Source organism: Heterocephalus glaber, unplaced genomic scaffold, assembly GCF_053883595.1.
Source record: "Heterocephalus glaber isolate CG9 unplaced genomic scaffold, H.glaber_assembly_v1.0 deba00001569, whole genome shotgun sequence".
Lineage (NCBI taxonomy): Eukaryota > Metazoa > Chordata > Mammalia > Rodentia > Bathyergidae > Heterocephalus > Heterocephalus glaber.
This window is the reverse complement of record NW_028258354.1, coordinates 8,564,298-8,579,381: the sequence shown is the minus strand read 5'-3', so window position 1 is coordinate 8,579,381 and position 15,084 is coordinate 8,564,298. Positions and strand designations below refer to the sequence as shown.

At 39.3% G+C, this 15,084-nt stretch overlaps 1 protein-coding gene across 9 annotated transcripts in view; it reads left to right on the top strand.

The window, feature by feature from the left end:
• Window positions 1-15,084, top strand: part of Ppm1h (protein phosphatase, Mg2+/Mn2+ dependent 1H) — a 334,373-nt gene that overhangs the window by 84,876 nt on the left and 234,413 nt on the right. The window contains exon 1 of one of the 9 annotated variants that reach the window (XM_087192358.1): window positions 13,862-14,276. The exons of the other annotated variants lie outside the window; for them this stretch is intronic. Within the exon in view, the coding sequence (XP_087048484.1) occupies window positions 14,233-14,276 (44 nt within the window). The 5' untranslated portion in view covers window positions 13,862-14,232. Of the gene's footprint in view, window positions 1-13,861; window positions 14,277-15,084 lie in introns of those variants that run through there. 9 annotated transcript variants of the gene reach the window in all.

Here is a 15,084-nt window from a genome sequence, read left to right as displayed (position 1 = left end):
ATGTTGGTTTTGGTCAAACTGTATATAAAGTAAATTAGTCATTTTATTCACAAAATTTTGAACTATAGTCCTTTCAGGGATGCATTAGGAAATTATAGAGTATTTAGAAAATGTAAGATGTAAGAATTTTGTAATACTTTTATTATGTAATGATTAATTTATACTGTGTGCCAATGCAAGAAGGATATGTTGCAACCAGCATACAAAAGTATATTCAATTAGAAACATAATGAAGTGAAAATTACCCTCCTGCCCTTTTTATAAAGAAAAATTCTTCCTCCTGATTTCCTCTCTAATGCTTCTGGTTCCGCTATTAAAATTCATTCTCAGCCATTGAGAGCCTATGTCTTATTACAGCCAGGATTCAGGAACAGTGGGATCTATTTTAATCTCTAGATTGAGATGCAGTAAGGAAGGTAAACAGTTGCCTCATTTGAGTCTGGAATTTCCAACAGTTTCTGGGACTTATGTAAGTTATGTATCCTGGCGTCATGGTAGAGTGCTCGTTTGTTTTCCTTAGATGCTTAATTTTTAATGACCAATCATGTCTCTGCCAGGTCAGTGCCCTGTCTCTTGGGGGTAAACTTAGTAATAGTTTTCTGAATGAGTTTAATAATTCTTTGTAGAATACAACTTATTTTTAATCCTTGAAATAAACTTTGATTAGTTCATTTGATAATGAGGCATAGATGTGCAGAGGATTGTATACGCCTCAACAGTGGCTCTCGAATGGAATGTGTACTCCACTGGCTCTTTTTGGTCAGAACTGTCAAAAGTTTGCTGCTTTTCATTGTTGTTTTTCTTTTACTTCTTAGCATAGGACAGTATCTGCAGATCCTTGAGATTATTTTCAGAATTTTAATCCAAAGTACTGCTTCTTCCCTGAAGTTAGCAAACCTTCCATTCAGTGGGTCTCCGACTAACTCCTATATATCAGTAATGCTAGACCCTGGCAGTACAAAGCCAAGTGATATTCTACCCCTGCCTTCCAGATGCTATAGTTTAATAGTACAAATGAACATCTATTGAGAATTGTGTGGTTTGACAGCTTTGCAGTTGGCAGCCACTGACTTTTCATTTCTCCTCCCTGTCTCTGATTCTCTGTCTCCCTTTCCCCTCTTTTTCTCTCCTCCTCCCCACCTTTATCTCTCTTTCATCTTCCGTGGAGGGGCTATAATTAGCTCAACTTGGGTCAGATGGTCTTCTCTAGACCAATCATCTATCGCCAGACAACAACTAAAGATATGGGATGGAGGAGGAAAGGAGGAAAAAATGTTAAGCAAACAGGGAGTCTGGGCAGATAAAAACATGGCTCTGCCAGGTCTATGTACTTTACATTCACTCCTGTTTTTCCTTCTCTTTTTTTTATTTGTGATACATGATACAGTTATCATAGTAAATCAGTAAATATATCACATAATCAGAAGTAAGGGCAAAAACCATATGATCACCTTGAGATACAGAAAAAACACAAAATCTAACCTCCATTTATGATTTTAAAAGAAAAACCTTAACAAAAATATACAGAGACCCCTTACCTCAAACTGAGAAAAGCTATTTATGCAAACCCATTTCACATCACACTAAATGGGAAAAACTGAAAGCTTTTTCTCTAGATCAGAAACAAGACAAGGGTATCCACTCAGAGCAGTCCTGTTCAATGGAGTACTTGAAAGTTTAGCCTGTGCAATTAGGCAAGAGAAGTAAAAGGGACACATACAGCAAAGGAAGAAGTCAAATTATCCTTATATGAAGATGACATGATCCTTTACGTAGAAGACCCAGAAATTTTCACCAAAAGACTAGAACTAGTAAACAAATTTCAGCAAAGTAGCAGGATACAAAATAAATACAGAAAAATCAATAATGTTCCTGTTTAGTCATCTTAACACGATACCCCACTTTTATAGTTAAACCAAGTTTTAGAAAGTTCAGTTAACTTACCACTAGTAAGAGGAAGAGCTGGGATACCAGTCCATGTTACCAGTGTAAGCACTGTACTACTTAATGGTTTCACTGTAGTGTTTAGGAACTATGATAAAGTATATAACAGCTAATCAAAAAAATAATGTTTAAATTTTTAAAAATTTCTTAAAGTCATATTGCCATTAATCCCTCTCAAAATACCACCCCCCCTTTTCAAGCACACTTTGACCCATTGTTCTTGCCACTTTTGGAATCAATTCTGAAAATTCTCTTTTGTGAGTGTCTTACCGAGTGTGACTGAAAATTCAGTGAATACTGCTGCTGAGTGCCATCCAATAAAAAGGCAGGCTAGTGAAACATTACAGTGTGTCTTTACCCACTATCTTCAATGGATCTAGTACCATGTGACTCTTGAGCTCTTTGAGCTCTTCCCAAAGTCAAAATGACCATGAAAAATAAATGTTTTTAATTGATTCAGGGCATCCATGAGAGCACAACTAAAGACAAACATGAAGAAAAGACTTCCAGAACTATTTCAGAAAGTGGCAAGAATAATGGGATAAACTTGTTTGAAACAAGGCAGAATATTCTGAGAGGGATTCATGGCAACGTGTCTTTTACTGTTTTAAAGCTTTTTTCAAATTTAAACATTCACTGTATTTTTTTTAATCACACCTCATGTGAAGCAGCCTAAAACTGTGTCAAAGGACAGCGTATTTGTCAGCATTTCATCACTACAGTGAAATAACAGATAATTATAAGGAGAAAAGGTTTATTTTGACTCACCATTTGGGAAGTTTGGTCCAGGATCAGTTGGCCCATTGTGTTAGGCCTGTGGCAGGGCAGCACATCATGGTGGGAGTAAATGGCAGAGAAAAACTCTTTAACCTCACAGGCCAGGGAACAAAGATGAAGAGGCCATGTTCTAAGCATTTTCTTCAAGGGCATGCCCACCATGACCTAAGAATTTCCTGTTACTGGGTAAATTTTTTAGAAATGGCTTACCAGTCAAAAGTATTTTATGTCTTTTTTGCCCCAAACAAAGAATTGGACCAGATAACCCAAAAATGGTGTCAAAAAGTTTGAAATGTGCAAGGTGAATGGGCATGGAAGAAACCAGCTCTGCAGAGCAGACTTGGGCCAAAGAGAAAAAGAGAGTAAAAGCAAAAATAAAAGTACATGCTATGTTTGAGAAACCCAATTCAGGCTGTCATGGGAACTCACAATAGCAAACTTTCCCTGATGGCCAGTCTTCTTTTGTTCTGTCCACATCTCCTAGGAACTCGTGAGTTTTACATACCAGGTCTTGTCATTGCCCTGGGATCTTGTAATTGTTAGGTCCCAATTACTTTTTTAGCCAGCTTTGCCACACACAGTCTCATGTCACTCCCACTAGGCCTTACCTCCTAAAGGCGCCACTACCTACCTCCCATAGCACCATGATGGGAACCAAGACTTTAATACATAGGCCTTTGGAAACATTCAACATGTTGAATGGAAATGTGTATAAAAATGTGATGCTTTCTACAAACCATAGGTTTTTTGTTATAGCTAGACATAAAGAAGGGTGAGCAGAGCAGCTGGGGAGGGTGAAGATATGGAGAGGACTGAGATCATGAAGATCCCTGTGTGGAAATTTAAGGAGTTTATCCTAAAATCATCAGTAAAAAGAGTTTAGGCATTGGTTCCTGGAGGGAGTGATGAGGACCTGAACAAGACATGGGAATTGGGAAATAAGTCAGAGTTGTGAGGCAGAAGCTTCAGGCAGAGACGTTAGATGTGGGCAAGAGTAAAGAAGCTAGGTGTACAAAGGTGTTCCTTGTGATTCCAGACCCACCAAGGCACAGAACCCCAGAAGGAGAATTGTGTTTCAGATGGGAAGTAGACATCAGAAAGAAGGAGAAAATGAGTTCAGGTTTGAGCAGCTTGAATACTTATAACATGCAAATGCAAATATTCTAAAGAAGTTTGGACCCATAGTCCAAGGACCCCAGAGGTTTGTACTATGAATAAGAACTTGGCAGTGCTTAATGTTTGGATATAAAATGAAGTCTTTGGAATAGAGATTCTCTCTGAGCAAAGTTTGTTTGGGAGGAAGAAAAGCAAGCAAAATTTAGAGCCCTATGGGATGGTGGCATTTGAGGCTCGTTTGCACACTGTCACTGAAAGGGCTAATCAGAAATAGGAAGTTTGAATTAGTCAAATTGGGGGTGAGGGCAGTGTAGAGAAAGAGATACATTCAACAGTTGGAAAAGAAGCTTTAGAACCTTCTCATTCGATGCAGAGATCCACGCAGTATCCCTGAGAAGCCATAAACCAGCTCTTCAGCATTTCCAGTGAATGGAATTCCTACTTTTAAAGGGAACTCATTGTTTTCCTGGGTAGCTTTAAAGCAATAGCGTCAGAATTTCCTTTTTGCTACTCCCAGGTCTCTCCTTGGCCCCTGAAATTTCCCTGTTCCACAATAGTCTTCTAGTGTTGACAGCAAGCCACCTAGGCCCACCAAGGCCTTCTCAGTAGGCTCTGTTAACAGAGGAAGCACTCAGTTGTAAGACAGAAGTAACCATGGAGTTTAGATTAAGATGCCATCTGTAGGTCCCCTCAGCTCTGATTTCCCTCAGCCACTTATTTCTCTGCTTGCCATGTTTGGGGCTCACTTTGAAGTCTTGCTTCCATGTTCATTTTGTAGTAGAGGTGCTTATAATTATTATTTTTTCTTTTGGAATGTAGACTTGTTTGCTTTGAAGCTAAATGTTAAATGAAATTTATGGGAGGGCATGATTTTGGACTGAGCTGATGGACTAGCTAGACCCTAACCAGACCAAAATGGAGTCACTCATGCTAAATGCCATGGAATCAAACTGACACTTTAAGGAAACAGGAAAATCACCATATAGATTGGTTTGGTTTTTTTTTTGTTTTTTTTTACCAAAAAAGCTGTGGAGCAACCAGTTAAATAGGGCTAGGGCAGCTTGAGCTGGCATGATAAGGAAGTTCCTTCTGCTTTAATCCTTAGGAGAAAGTAGCTCCAAGTAAGCTGATATTAACCAATCTGTTTTTTAATTATGTTATCATTCTGTGTCTTTGTTCTTGCTCAAGCCACTCTCCAAAAACTGTTCTGTCATGCCCAATAGAGTACCTTTCTAATTTTAGATGGGATACTGCTCAATTCATAAATCACTAATAAAAGCCAACTTGGTTTTTAGAATCATTTTAATGAAATTTATTTTTGACATCAATCATGAGAAACTTTAGTCAAAATATTTTAAGCTTTAACAAACAACCACCTTATTCATTGGCCTCCTATGGGGGTGTTACGATGGCAAAAATGATTTCGTTTGTGGATCACATTTATTGAGTGCCTACTCCCTCCTAAATGATTTGAAAAGGGGGAAATGTAACCAAAATAAACCAGCATCACTATGGAACATATTTATCTTTTACTAATTGAAATATGTTGGTAATGTACTTTGTCATTTTCATTCAACGATGATATTGGGCATCTAATTCAAAAGCTTTGCAATCACTGCATTTGTCTTGTTTAATACCAGGTTTCATTGCACTTCCTTTTTGAGAGTAGAGAGACCGGTTTACCTAAAATGGAATCTAGACTGGCCCTTCTAGCACCCCAGGCCTTCATTTGGCATGTTCTTCCTCCTGTAAAGAGGGAGACTTAAGATTGTTAACTAAATTTTGCCCCAAGTCTAGGGACAAAGATAAAAAATATTTCATCAGATAACAAATAGTTTTCAAAGGACTACTTGGTGTATTGTTCAGGCTTTAAACTGGAAACAAAAATAAACTTTTTCTGCCAGTCAGTTAACCCAGGGGTGAAGATTTTCCAAAGCAGATTATTTTCAGATACAGTGCATTAAACACTGTACAGAATCAAAAACACTCCTTGAGAGACTGAGGCAAGAGAATGGGAAAGTTCGAAGCCAGCCTGGACAACTTGGCAAGACCCTATCTTAAAATTAAAAAAAAAAAAAAAAAGATTTAAAAGGCTGGAGATGTACCTCAGTTATAGAGTGCTTTCCTAACATGTTTGAAGCCTTGGTTTTAATCCTTAGTACCACAAAAATAAAACAAAACAAAAAACAGAGCCTGAAGTAATGAGGGGAAATTACTTATTGCTCATAATGTATATTTGCAGTACTACTGTGTTTGGTTTTACAAAGGTAAAGTGGAGTGCAGAAACCAAGTGACATATCACAATCCGTTCTTATATTACCTGTGTTCCATTTTTAGCTTGTTGTGCAACTAATTTTAAGAGCATCATTTGTGAACATGATAGATCACTTAAAATCTCGGTCACTGTGAGGAAATGGTAAGGACATTTCAGTCATTTTGCATACGATATTGATAGGGTGGATAAAACGAGCATAATGACAGGATCTTTCCCACAGTTTAAGATTAGAGCATTAACTAAGTTATATAGATGTAAAGCACTTTAAATAGTGGTCAGATAACTACCTTATCAGAAAGCATGAGAAGGGTTGGGAATGTAACTCAGCGGCACAGTGCCTGCCTGGCAAGCACGAGGACCTGAGTTTGATTCTCTGTACCAAAAAAAAAAAAAACAGAGAGAGAGAGAGAAAGCCTGGGATGAGCCCCATTTTACTGATGAGAAATGGAAGCACAGAGAGATGAAGAAAGTTGCTGAGAGTCACATAGCTACCAGCCCACTGATCCAGGATTCACACCCAAGGAGTCTGGTTTCAGTCTCTCTATTCCTTTTTTTTTTTTTTTTTCCGTGCCAGGGATCAAACTTAAGACCTTGCACTTGCCACAGTCTCTATATTAATTGCTTTATGAAACTTGCTTCCCAAATTTCCAGAAAAACCTGTCTGCCTGCCCTCCCTTCCGCCTCCCTGGGCTTCCTGCCCTGCTGTGTGCATGCATAGTCCCAGTGGCCTCAGCCTGTTCTGTGAGAGATGATTGTACATTCTTAGTTATTTTTCTAAAGCAAAGACTCAGAACTTTGAGCAAGCTAGGGTTCACCCTTTCTTACCACCAAACAACCCTCTGCTGTATAACATGATTCTCTTGTGTTGCATTCAAGTTTTAGGAAAAAAGTCAGAGCCCCAGATAAGATAGACTTTTGTGTTCTTTATCCAGCAGCAAGGGGGAAACCAACCTTGTGTCTGGGATTGTTGAGGAAATTGCCAATTAAAAATTTATGTATGTCTTTAGCAGAGACTGCTGGCTCAGGCCTACAATCCTAGCACTCTGGGAGGCTGAATCAGAAGGATTGCAAGTTTAAGCCTGATCAATTTAGCACTTAAGGAGACCCTGGCTCAAAATAAGAAATTGCCTGGGTTTATAGCTCAGTAGAAGGCCCTGGGTTCAATCCCCAGTACTACAAGAAAAAAAAGTATTTTATATCTGTTGAAACCAGTATCTTTTGGTTTCACATCTCATTTTATTAGTTTCAGGCTTTTTGATTGTCTGTATTTTTAAATTACAAGTTTAAAATGCACTTTCTCTTTTTTAAAACATATCTATTCTCTCACATTGCTAATATGTAGTGCTAATATATCTTGTAATAAAGAAAACCTTATTTATAAAAATGTAAAACACATTGCCTTTTTTCGTAATTGCCAACAGAATATACAAGTAATATTGTATTAAATCTGCAAAAAGTATTTTTCTTCTTAACACAAAACTTCCAAACTTCACATCTTTTGGGTAAGCCATTATTTTTATGTTATGTGGCTCACAGAGTATACTGTGCCCTTGAATGAGAATTATTCCAGCATCTGACAGAGTACAGATTTCTTTATTTAAAAATAGCAGTTGGACCTTAACGATGTTAGTGGTTTTGTCCAGAGGACCTGGAGGACAATTGAAGTGTAGCACCTAAAGTACCTAAAGGCAGCTTTCTAATTTTTAATCAAGTTCAGCATGGCTGCCGTTGTCTTGTCATTTCTGGTATGGGGAACTTTCTATTCATTGACATAAACCAATTTAATTATCCCCCCAGCATTTCCATCCCCAAGGCTCATTTCACTTTTCCATCTCCCTTCATAATCATAATTCTGCCATTTTGCAAAGTGGGGAGTCATCCTCTTTGCTCTCCATTCTGTGACCCATGTCTAGCAAGTTTTATAAGACTCGTCAGTTCATTTGGCTCCTCTCAAACTCTGTCTCCACCAACCCAATCTTTGGTTCACAACCTCTGTCACTTGGACAAAGAGACCCTGCCTTATCTCTGTCATCTTCTGTAACCCATTCTCCATTAGGCTGCTGGCATACTTTTCTAAAGTAACTGGGATGATAATTGGTCAGTCACTTGTGTAAACCATCTTAGATTATTTTCATTAGATACAGATATAGGTGCTATAGGATAAAGTATCTGTATGATTGCGTGATCCTGTTCTGAAGCAGTTTACTCGCCTCACGTATACTTAGGTCATACCAGGCCCCTCTTTAAAGCTTCATGTCACTCTCATTTTCATGGCTGGGAGACTTTATTCAGCTTTTCCTCTTCTCCAAATATTGATTTCCTGTTCAGAGCTGCTCCCTCGTCTGTGACACTTTCTGCAACTCTTGTTTGATAGACTTATCTCCTCTGCATTGCCAGATTCCATGTGATAAACACCCTAACTATGAAATACCTGAGAAAACCGTGGTTTTTATAAGGAAGGAAGTGTGATGGACTGAATGTTGGTGTCCCCACAAAATCCGTATGTTGAAACCTAACCATAATGGGACATTGGGAGGTGGAACCCTTGGGAGGTGATTAAGTCATCAGGATAAGGATGGCATGAGTGGGATTAGTATTCTTATAAAAGAGGCCTGAGAGCTTCCTCTCAACTTGTCCACCACACAAGGTTACAGCAGGAGTACAGCCATCTGTGAACGGAAGGAGGGCCCTCCCTAGACATGGAACCTACTAGCACCTTACACTTAGAGTTCCTAGAATCCGGAGCTATAATAGTAAATTTCTGTTCTTTATAAGCTTCCCAAGCCTATAGTACAGTACTTTGTATTGGAAGCCAACACAGACTTGGATAGCAGGTCTCCCTGTTCATGACTATAGGCTCCTTGAGAGTAGGAACCTGGTCCTAATCTCCTTGACTTATTCCTACATAATTACACAATAAATATTTTTCAAGTAATCATTTCAGTCAATATGTACTATATAGCTAATCATTTTCATGATTTTCTCATAGAGTCATAGAGATCTAATTGCAGGATTGCAGATAGAAATACCTACAGAGCCAGTCTGGTCACTTAAATAGCAGAAGTGGGCAAAGTGAGGGCTGTATTGAGCTAGCAAGGACATGTCCAGTCTCATAAGGGAGCCTCCCCTTGGGTTCAAATGATTGTTATCACAGAAGAGTGTGACAAATGTGAGTCAGGTATGGCAGTGTATACATATACTTCCAGCACTTGAGAGGCTGAAGCAGGAGCATTTTGAGTTCAAGGTCAGCCAGGGCTATATGGGTAGTTTGAGACCAGCCTGAAGTACATAGTAAGACCCTGTCTCAAAAATCAGAAAAAAAGTGACAAATGGGTATCCAGATGCATTTGTTTTCAAGAGAAATAAGAAAATTAAGATTTAAATGTAAATATCCCAATTTTTAAATATTAGCAACCAATTTACCTTTCAAAAAACATTTTTGGGCAACATTCTTACAATACCATCTTATCCGTAGGCTGAATGTGCCTACAGACCCCAGTGTGCAGTTTGCTTGGTCACATTCCTTAATTAACCAGAGCCAGGGCCAGTGAGCCAGAGGTATGAGATTGTCCCAAGACAAGGACCTTTCATTCTGCTTTCACCATACCTCCTCTGCTGGGTGGTATCACCTTCCCAAACATGAAAGCCAAACACCACAGAAAACTCTTCTACGGCTGACCTTCTCCTCCCCTTCACATCCCATTATACTTGACCACTATTAACTGCATTGCCTGGGTGACTGTCTGTTCCTTCTCCTACCCAGAGGTGGCTGAAGCTGTCCTGGAGAAGCTGTCACTCGTGGTGGGTGTTCCCTCTGGCCATCCGGCTGGTTTTGCTTGTGGCAGTTGTCAAAGGATTAGGTTCCTTGTCCAAGCTGTGTTCTTCCACTACCCCAAGAATGAGAGGTTATTATCTCCCTGGAAGGTAGGAATTAAGTTGTCCTCAGGCTCCAGCCTATCTGGGTGTTAGAAAACACTACAGAGAACCACAAGAAACATTGCCAAAGAGGTTACTTAGACAAGAGAATTTTCATAATTAATGGCTATATTTGCTGTTCCATAAATGATTCATTTCCCCAAATATAGCATTTTCCTGTCTGCTTCTCAATTATATATGAGTCAGCAATATCTCACTTCACCTGATTGTCCTTATAAGATACCTCTTAACCAGTATAATTACTATCCCTGCTGAGCAGTATTAATACTTAGAATAATTTTTTAAGCCTAAACGGTTCAGGCTTTTATAATTCCTTTAAAAACAAAACAAAATTATCTGTTCTTTTTGGGGAGGCTTAGGGCCTGAGCTCTAATTCCAACAGCCTGGGGTACCAGGAGCTGATGTATGTGGGAGGGTCTGGGTAGGAATTTATAACCACATGGGACTTGTCCTGTAATTAGAGCATAGCCCTGCTCTGGGCAGTGTCATCCCATGCACCTGAAGGCTCTGGGTGCCTGTGGGTGGCCTGTGTTCTTGAGGTCGCAGAGGGATGCTGATGGAAATGGAGGAAGGTAGGAGATTCTCCTCTAACTTGCATGGCTAAACAGGGCACCTGTGGCCCCGCAGAAGAGTGGCTGGCTTTGTATTTGATGTTTTATATTGAGTACTAGGTATGTGCCAGGCACTGTTGGATACTTTTTACTGTAGAGCATTTAATTCTCACCACTCTTGTATAATGGGAAGTGACAATTATCCCCATTTTAGAGAAGGGAAGCAACTTTCCCAGAAGCACAGCTAGAACTAGTAATTAGCAGAGACCAAGTTTAAACTAGGTCTGATCGTTCGTTGTTCCTGTTCCTGCCTTCTGCACCATGCTGAGTTCCTCATGGTGGGGGGTGTTTAATGACTTGACACCTCTCAAGGTATTTAGCACAGTGCCTGGCACGTGGGAGTCCTTGAAAAAAAATGTCAGCTGTGACTGTCTTCATTGACCTCTTTTGTGGATCCTTTTAAAAACAGTGCCAGTTATGAGTTCTCTGAGTCATTTTCCTTTGCGGCAAGGATTACTACTTAACACCTGTGGGTACTAACTTTGCATTTAGTTCTAGAGGCTCAAACTAGTCGTCATATCAGATGAATGTCCTTGGAGTCAGGTTTATGAGCAGGTGTGAAAGCAGATCGTGAATTTTCTGTTGAAATTCAGGTGGGGTTGATTTCCAAAACATTGTGACTAAAATATTTCCACAAACAGAACAAGTTTCTCTAGGGTCTGAGGGTAACACAGAATAAATCAGTTGCTGCTGTTTTTATGTTCTCATGGCCATGTTCTCACTTGGTATTTAGGTCATAAATTTGAACTTCATCTGTCACACACAAAGAATTTTTGACTTTCCAGTTCTTGAAGTCTGTTTACTTGGTTTTTTTCAAAGAGAGAAACCCTAGATATGGTTCCATTGAAGGTAGATTGGTAGGTTAAAGCAAAACAGAAGTGAATTAATTTTACCACACATCTCTCCCAGGATAGATGTGGTTTTCTTCTAAGAGTTGAAAAACAAATGAGTATAAATTTTCTATATTGAAGAGGCAGTAGCTGTCCTTCCCTTTTTCCTCTAACATTTTTTTCCTTCCTGAATTTTAATACCGTCTTCAAAATCACCAATTTCTTAGGTGACTGAAATCCTCATACACACACATACCTTAGCAACTCATAGAATCTGATTTATGGAGTACAGCTAAGGAACTGCCATTTGTAGAAGTAACTTCACTCAGCACTGTCACTCACAACCTGTGCTTATCTTTAAAAGAACACTGACAGTAGTGGTTCCCTCATAGACTTGAGGAGAGAGTCAAATGAGTTTGAAGTGCTCACAACAGTCTCTGGCACGTAGACAGTTCTCACCAAATATAAGATACTCTTCTCCTCACTAGAAAATAGCAGAATTGATTTCTGATTCATTCCTTCATTTATTCAACAGCATTACTCTGGGCCATTTTCTGGGGAGAGAGCCCAAGCTCTTATCCACCACCATTTGTTACCGCTAGTTTAATTTTTAAGAAAAATGTTTCCCTTTTTTGTAGAAAATTGGAATATAATGTCACTGTTTATGATTGATTCATGGTTCAGCATCATTTTGTTCTTAAATTTTAAAAATAAGCATCCTGGGAAGATATTGTTCAGTCAAAGCATTAAGGGGCAGTGATTCATAATATTTAGGGTGTGTTGAGTTCTGACTTTATATTGGAGCAGAAGAAGGGAGTGTAGCCACTGATTTAAATGTTGAATCTAAGGAAATTGTTGAATCAATAAACAGAATGCTGCTCCTCAGCTTAGGAGACCAATTTTTCCCAATTTACTTTTAGAGCAAATAAGGGTTTTCTTTATATTTAGTAAATGAACTTTTGCCTTCGAAGACCAAAATAAAATGATTACCTTGATAGTGATTGAACTTTTCAGAGCTACAGTGAATTTAGAAGAATCAGGTCTTTCTACTAAAGGTGTGTAGTTTGGAATTTGAAGTAATGTAAAATACGGGATAAGGGGCTAAGGAGTGGCTCAGTAGTAGGAATGGTTCTTGCTTAGCATCACGGGGTTTTAGATTCTCTCCCCAGCACCACAGAATGAGAGCTGGGAAGTACTAAGGGACTGACCTCAAGTTGATATTGAAGTATTTAATAATTAAGTTAGTATTTTAACATCTAAATAATCAAATATCTAGCTAAACAGGTTTACAAGTTTGGGGCCGTCCTCTTCCCACTAGATTGACATTCCTGACTTTTTGATACTTCATTAGTGATTTCCATGAGCTGTACTCAACGTGAAATGGCCATGGTCCTTGTTCTTTCACAGCTCTGGTGAGTCATCACATCACAGATCTCTGAACCCCGTGCTGCCAGGAATAGATCCACCACAGGAAAATAACTCAGCTCAAGAGCTGAGGCAGGAAGAGTGCAGGACGCAGGAGTGTGTTCACAGCTCTGCCATATTTAGCTGTACTACAACCTTGTTCTCATCACAGTCTTCCAGAGCCCTGGGTTTCTTATCTGGAAAGTAAAGTTTCCAGAGCTTCTGGGTAAAGTTAGGGCAACACTGCAGTTTAATATCCACTAAGGGAGACAGGAGACAAAGCACTTCAAGGGGCAATGATTTGTGATTTATGTAATTATAGTGGCTGATGCGTCAGCCTGGCAGGCAGCTATTAGAGATCAATGATGCTTTCTTTTTGTTCAAAAACCAGAACAAAAACAAAAACAAGAAACAAGGTGCTAGTGGTCAGAGTGCTGCCAAGTTCTAGAAAAAGCACCTTGGATCTTCTCCAGGGGAAAATATGAGGGGATGGTTGTCATGAACTGGTTTCTCAGATGGCTTCCACTTCAGCTTTCCCTAGGAGACTATGGTGGCATAACATCACCTTCCAATAAAAACAGTCCACCCAGACTTGTTGCTTGGGACTGTGGAGAAACAGAAGATACTTCATGCCACCTTCCCCTGCCCATCTAGTTTGGTTCTCTAGGGATAGATGTAAAAGGAACATACCCAACAAATGTGTGTTCTGTATTATGAACTTCAGCCACAACCCTCCTAGTGGCTTGGCCTGGGGTAAGTGTAACCGTCTCTGGCATAGGCAGATCTGAGCCATCCAGCCTTCCACCTTCCCTGGGCTCTTTCCCTGTCTTCTCCAATAGGAAGAGAAGCAGTCAGAGAATTCTCCTTTTCCTCAGAGGACCGAAGCTTCCCTACTCTGCTTATTCAGTACTTCCCTGCAGTCCGGCATGGTCTGCCACAGACTGATGGATATCCCCGTGATGTAATTAGAAGGGCATAAGTTGGGGTTCAGGATAGGCCTCATTCTGAATCCTGTCTGTGTCCCTTCCTGGCTGTGGCACTTAGGGTGAGTCACTTAGCTCTGATCGTAAGTGTCGCAGTATTAATAATTGTTGTGCAGATAGCCTCACTGCTTCCTGAAGAATCATATTTTATTCTCAAACCATATGCGGATATCTTTTCCTTAGAGAAGAGACTGAAGATAGGGCAGAGAAATAGACAGGAAACCCTCCCTCTCCCAAGCCCTCCACCCCTGAGAGTGTGTGATAAGTGCCAAAGGCCTGTTTGACTTTGCAGAGATCAAGAATTCTCATCTCCTGACACAGGCTCTTGGAGCAATGATATTTAAACATCGAGGGCAATGATCTACCTTCAAATAAAAAGTCATATGAAAGACTGTAATGGGTGAGTAAAAGTAGACTTTTAAAAACAATTTTCCTTCCAATCAGATGATTCTAGTCAATTGGAAAGATAAAAGGCTTATGTCAAAGCTGTCCAAAATATATAAACTAATATGTTTTTTCACACATACAAATGAAAGTGAACTTTTAAATTATTTAAAAAACTAAGGCATCTGAAACACTTAGAACCCTAGGGTTTGGGAAAAGATTAATTGAAACCCTTAAATCATGCAGCATTCAAATCTTTATTTGATTTCCCTGTGCCTGTTTGGTTATAACATGTACGGTGGACCTTGACTTAGGAACTCAATTGGTTCCTGAGGGCTGGTTGTAACTCAAGTTGATTGTAAGTCAATATGGCTGAGATCTGGATGTTTACCTGGATGGATGCTATAGATAACAAAAGGCAGATGAATCTTCCATTAACCTAAATAACCTAAGTTGTTCGTATGTCTGGTTTTAACTTGAGGGTCCACTGTATATCTGTGTTGGCTTAATGGTGAGGTAAACTATTTTTAGTACCAAAAGCCATGTGATGGTAAAACTGGTGAAATCTGAATAAAATATGTAATCTGGGTGACAGAAATGTGGATTTCTTGGTTTTGCTGTTTTGCTGTAGTTATATAAGATTGTTACCGTTGAAGGAAGTTAGTAAATGGGGCTTAGAATTTCTGCAGCTAACTTTGAGTTCATAATTATTGAAAATTTTTTTCTTAAAAAGTCACTAAAAAATGATAGTTTTTTACCTAACTGTTGAGAGGGTATGCAGTGCACAGACCACATTTAAAGAGTGAGTTTCCATTCAACTCACT